Below are 6,094 nucleotides of genomic sequence, written 5' to 3'. Positions count from 1 at the left end.
TCTCTCTCTCTCTCTCTCTCTCTCTCTCTCTCTCTCTCTCTCTCTCTCTCTGTCTCTCTCTCTCTTCCTTCCTCCCTCCCTCCCTGGGAGGGAAAAATCAATTATTTTTCAATAAATTCTACCCATACTCTATAGGATGGCCTATGTGTCTTGTCTAAAATCTTTCATTAAAATAACAAAGGACCAGCGAGATAGCTCAGCAGACTAGCTGCCTGCTTAGGCAAGCACAGGGACTGAGGTTTGACCCCCAGCACCACATGCTGCACCAGCCCTGACCCTGGGCACACTGAGTGGCCACAGAGACCCAGCATGGTGGTGCACACCTGTAATCCCAGTGCTGAGGAGGCTGAGACAGGAGGATCACTATGAGTCTGAGCTGCATAGTGAAACCCTGTACCAACTACATAAAAAAATAAAATAAAATAAAACAACAAAGAGGTTGGGGCTATAGCTCAGCCACAACCTGGCAAATGCAAGGTTGTGAGTTCAATTCCCAGTACCTAAATAAATAAATAAATAAATAAATAAATAAACGACAAAGAACCACGGCCTCAGAGTGTGGCTGGTTCTTTGTGATGAAGTACCTCACAATGTTATAGACAGCTTGCTGGTGATAGGGCCACTAAATCTTGGACCACAAGCTTCCAAACCATGAATCAAATAGACCTTTTATCTTTGTAAGTTAATTGTCTCAAGCATTTTACTGAAGTAGTGAGAAGCTGGCACATTGGTCTAAAATAGGATTTAAGAGAAAGAAAATTTCAGACACTTGGAAGTGAAGACCACCTCAACTCTAGTTGCAAATGTGGCCAAAGAGTTGAAAAACCCTTATATGTTTCAACTCTGAAGAGATCCTTCTGGATTAATTTGCTTGCAATAGTTGCTTACTGAAAAACCACTAGAACTCAGCACTATGCATGGCATGTAATGGAAATGCCTTCAGAACATGTTGGTTCAGCACCTAAATTCCACATTCAAGATGTGATTGATGTAGGATGTGTCCTGGTCCTCAGGCACCTTCCACATCACAAGTTCTTAATTTGGGGTCCAGAAAAGCCCAGAAGTTGAGTATAAAATAAAGACATAAACTTATTTTCCAGGGCCAGGGAGGATGGCCCAAAGCATTCATCATATTCTCTAGAATGTACAAGATTCCAAAGAAGTTAAGCAACATTGAAGTAAACAGAGAGCCAAATACTGTTGGAGACCACAAATTCATACTTCCCTGAGGGATGAATGGAGGCTTGGAAGTTTTGGTATCACCCTTTGGAGATTTCCCATTACACCATTAGGCATGGGCCATCATCTCCCATCGACTAAGACTAAAGACTAAGCCTAAGACTTCGAAGACTAAAGGTGCTCCAGGGAAAGATCCTCATTAGCCTAAGATCACCATTGCCCTCTAAGTCATCCATTAATCCTCAAAAATTAAATGCTGAGGTTCTGGATGCCTCATGGTCTTTCGTTCCTTATGAACAGCTGGTCATCTTGGATCCTCACTGCACCATTTTGTCTCTTGCTCACTCACTCTCTCTCTCTCTCTCTCTCTCTCTCTCTCTCTCTCTCTTTCTTCTTATGGTGTGCCATAATACCTTGACAGGAAATTGGAGCTCACTGCAGGAGTCTCCAATAAAATACCTCTGAAAAGATCATCCTAAACTACCATCCAGAGAAGTTCATATTGTCCAGAGATACAGACCTTCAATGGATACTGTGATGGGACAAGGGAAAAATCACCAAGAAATGCTCTGTCCTCCACCATCTGTCCCTTTCTTGGACAGAAAAGTCATCAGAGTATCACAGCATTCATTCTCCTGTAATCTAGTGCAGTCCGCTCATTGATTCAGGCAACAACAAGAACCCACTATCTGCCAAGCTCTGCACTGAGTCTCTCTCCCAAGTAAATCTTGTGTCTGTGTTCTCCAAGCCTCACCTAGTGCCTAGCATACAGGAAGATCTCAATAGATAGAAGTTTCCCTTGGCATTGGGACAGCATAGCAGCTGACCTTCTGGTATTTGGAATCAGAGAATGTAGATGTGAATCAAAACTCATCCACTTCTGTGCCACATGACCATGGGTAGGTCATATCATCTGAGACCAGATTTCCCTATGCGTAAAGCAGTGGGAACTTACATCAGTGGGTCCTGTGGGAATTAAAGGTGCTCAACCATGTAGAGTCTGGTGTGTACTGTATGCTCAACATGATCCTAGTGCACTTAACATCATTTCTACAGCGTTAGCACCACTAGGCCCCCCAGTTTCCAGTCTACCTTCTCTATCCAAGGGCTAACCAAGCCACCGGTCTATCCCACGCTGAGACTCTAGGAGATAGAAATGGTGTTTTTATTTCAGTGGATGTTGAGCATCACCTAGCAAAGGAAGAAGGAAAACTGTCACAAAAGACAGAAGAAGAAAAGGGACACTGATATATATCCATATGCTGTGCATTAAACAGAGCGATCTAAGTAAATTTTCCAATTGTCTAATAAAAAAATATTCCACAGTAAGAAAATACATCTGTGTTGAAAGTATCCCTGCTTATGTAAGCTACAGGAAAAACAATAGGCAAAATATTTACTTACTTCTTTAGATATAATGCTACAATTATAAATGTCATGTGAGTGATCTGTGTTGATCTTTTCCACTTTCATCTTAAAAAAAAAAAAAAAAAGTTTTTTTTTCCCTCAAATCCTTCATAGGCACGGCGGTGTTTTTCTCATCTCTAAGGAAGTTTTCTAAGCCAGTTTTCCAGGGCCTAGCATCTTCTCTTCCAGCAGAATAAAAAAGCTATTTTTGGATTTGACATCCTGAACAAATTTTGGTGATACATTCATGTGCCATCAGTGTATTTTACATGCATCCTGTGTTTATTTAAGACTTCCTCAATAGCAATATGGGGTTCCCTTGTTAAGCACCTGTGTATGCATTTGTATACAACAACCTCTATGTATGATATTGTATGTGAACGTAAGGTCCTATTCCCAGGAATAAGTACTGGACCTAAGTTCACTTTCTCTTCCCTTATTTTTCTGGTTCACAGGACCATGGTTTTAGACTTCTGAAGTTTGCATTAACTGAAATATTTTAAGGACAATGTGTCTTCCTCCAAACTCCTTTGCTCTTCAAAAAGAAGAACTTCAGAAAACAGGGCCCTGATGAGAAAAGAATTCTAAGCTGTCCCAAATGGAAGACCAGAGAATGGAGGGAAGAAAAAGAAAACAGAAATTCATTTTAACGGGTGACTTTAAGCCTGATCAACAAAGAGAAAAGAAACAAAAACAGAAACAAACCGGCTCCACCTCCCTTTGCTTCTTGTGTGTTGAAGATCACCACGGAGACCATGTCACTCTCTGCTCCTGAAACCAACAAGAAGCAGCAAAAACTTGCCTTGGACTCACCTCCTACTCCGGGGGCCTTTCCCACTGCCACACTGCCTCTGGCCTGCATAAAAGACTGTTGATTCTTTTCTCCAAAATTTTGGGTCCATTTTAAGTCCAGTGGATGTTTTTCCAAGTACTATCTGGTCAAGCTGCTGGTAGCTTAAGAATCTGTCCCAGGGCTACTTCGTTCCCTATTAGCTTGCCCTAAAAACCCTTTATTTCAGAGACCTTTTGGTCTCAAAATTTTTATCTTGTTAACACTCCCCTACACACAGCTTTTTAAAAGATGGGGAGATAGCTGAGTAGAATAAGCGTCTGTCTGGCAAGACTAGGGTCCTGAGTTCAATCCCTGGTACCGCAAAATAAATAAATAAATAAAAATAATAAAAGACTCCTTTCTATCAGAGGACTTGACACAAAGGTTGAGCAGATCTTGCCCCAGGACCCCTCAATAAGTGGCAACCAAGCTGCCACTCTCGGACCCCCAGGTAGCTCCCGGTGACATTGGGGGGGGGCAGCTCCAAGACCCTCTGGGAATTTCTAGGGGAGACCCGCTGGTGAGTGGCTACCTCTCTGAATCCATCGCTCCCTACAGCCACAGGAAAAGAAACCCTGCTTCTTCAAAGTTTCGGTTTCATTTCTTTCAAAAGCGGTTTCTTTTTCCAGTCTGGCTGAACCGCCAGCTACAGAGCTGTAATTGTTCAGGAGGGAGGAGCGATCCGCTGCTAGAAATCATCCAGCTGTCTCCTCTCCGCAAGCAGAGGAGAGTGGATATTCTCTGCCTCTCATCGTTTCCTTCTCCCTCCGCAATTGTTCAGCTGCCGAAAAAGCCTGGAAGGTACCCCTTACGGGGCTGGGCAGACACAGAGAAATCCTGCAAAGATGGACCGCATCCCGGACCTGTATGCAACCCCAGGAGACAGGCTGGACGCCTTCCTGAAGCACAGCCTTCAGCCCCAGAGGGACTGGAAGGAAGAAGTAGAGGATGCCAAGCAGAGGGTCGAGAAGTTCCTTCGGAATCAGTGCTTCCGAGATCACCTTGTTCTGGACCGAGAAGTCAGGGTGCTGAAAGTGATGAGGGTGAGCATTCCAGACGCTGGGGTTCAAATCCCAACCCTGCTTCTGTGGGTTTGTGGGACCCTGGGGAACGAGCCATTTCATCTCTTCGCCTGTTTCCCCCTCTTTAACCTGAGTTTCTCATGACCAACAGATGAGATAAAGCATGGGTGAACACTCTTGTGTGGTAAGTTATTTCACAAAAGCTGAAGGGGGAAAGGGGGGAGGGGTGAAAAGGAGTGTTTGGAATTAGCTCTCCAAATGTCGAGGAATCCGATGGAATGTGAATAGCAGGTCTCTATAAAATTGATCCTTTTTAACTTTTTGCTTTAAAACCCCCACTTTACCTACAAGTCATAAAGAAAAGTCTCCAAAATGGTACTGACTGCCTCGGTCAGAAACTGCCAAGCAATTAGTAATACCAGCTGACTCTTGACAAGATTGAGAGTCTAACCTGGGACTAACCCTGTAATTCAACATCTGTCTATAAGCATGGTTTCTCCTAGAAAAGTATTAAAATATAATTCAACTTTTATTATACCAGTCTCAATATACAGTGTTTGAACCAGAAGCCTAGGTTTTGTGCATCTCCTAGAATGCAAGACTTTGCACATTAACTTAAGCAAATCGGGCTGTGCCTGGCAGAGGTCAGGGCTGCAGGGAGTGAGACTGATGGAGGACTGAAAGCCTTCAGGAGCGTTAGCTGCAGATCTTTTTTTTTTTTTTTTATATTGAAAATGTTTTATGGTTATAAAAGTGTACATAGGGCCAGGGAGATGGCTCAGTAGAATAAGCACTTCCCTGGCCAGCACAAAGGCCTGAGTTCAATCCCCGGTTCTCTTTCTTTTTCTCAGTCCCAGTTACTTTTTTCTTTCTGGATACCTCAGTTTCTTTTCCTTTAACACTATCGGAGATCATGGAGGAAGGGAAATATAACAATTAAATGCATTTCGACTTCAATGAGGTATGCAGCAACAGAGTTATATATAAACATGTATTTCATCTTTTTCCTTTTCAAGAGCCGAGGCGAATCCGGGGCGGGCGCGGGCGCAGGCTAGAGCGCAGCGCCCAGCGGCGGTCCGGGCGGTCCCTGCTGTCCGGGCGGCGGCCGCCGCGGGGCCAGGCCTCCTCCCCGAGCTGCAGATCTTGAGCCAGGAGTCAGCTTCCTGCAGTTGCTTAAGATACAGCTGTGCTTCTGGGCTCTTAACTCCTCTACACTCCAAACTTGTCATAGGCCACCTTTACTGTGTCACCATCTATGTTCACATTATCCTAAACAGCAAAGAATAAATCCTTACCAAAACCAGAAATGAGATGCATGTTGTCTTAAGGGTAGGTCTGAAAGTGCTCGAGGCTTTTAACATATGTTTCAAATAAAATTCTTGTACTGATTCGAATGTGCTCCCAGTGGGCTATGTTATTCCAAATGCCCACATCTTGAAGTTCTTACTCCTGCCTTTACAGGTATACCAACCAAATAAAGCCTAATCATTTGTACAAGATAAAGATGTATTTTGACCTTTCCTCTTGCTCTCAATAAGCTCTGTTTCAGAATTTGAAACATCCCTAAAATAGCTTTCACAACCTGTTTTGAGCATCATAGAAAATGTATGGAGCCAAGTTACACTGAAAGTAAAGATGTTATTTGAAAAGAGAA

General features: G+C 43.4%; 1 protein-coding gene across 1 annotated transcript in view; it reads left to right on the top strand.

Moving 5' to 3' along the window:
* Positions 1-4,089: 4,089 nt before the first annotated feature.
* LOC101573086 (2'-5'-oligoadenylate synthase-like protein 2) overlaps positions 4,090-6,094 on the top strand; it is a 23,432-nt gene continuing 21,427 nt past the window's right edge. The window contains exon 1 of the mRNA XM_004636344.2: positions 4,090-4,461. Coding sequence (XP_004636401.1) covers positions 4,264-4,461 — 198 coding nt within the window. The 5' untranslated portion in view covers positions 4,090-4,263. The remainder of the gene's footprint in view (positions 4,462-6,094) is intronic.

The sequence above is a fragment of the Octodon degus genome, unplaced genomic scaffold (assembly GCF_000260255.1).
Source record: "Octodon degus isolate 3935 unplaced genomic scaffold, OctDeg1.0 scaffold00079, whole genome shotgun sequence".
Taxonomy (NCBI): domain Eukaryota; kingdom Metazoa; phylum Chordata; class Mammalia; order Rodentia; family Octodontidae; genus Octodon; species Octodon degus.
The sequence above is the reverse complement of the archived record's forward strand: the minus strand, read 5'-3'. Positions and strand labels throughout refer to the sequence as shown.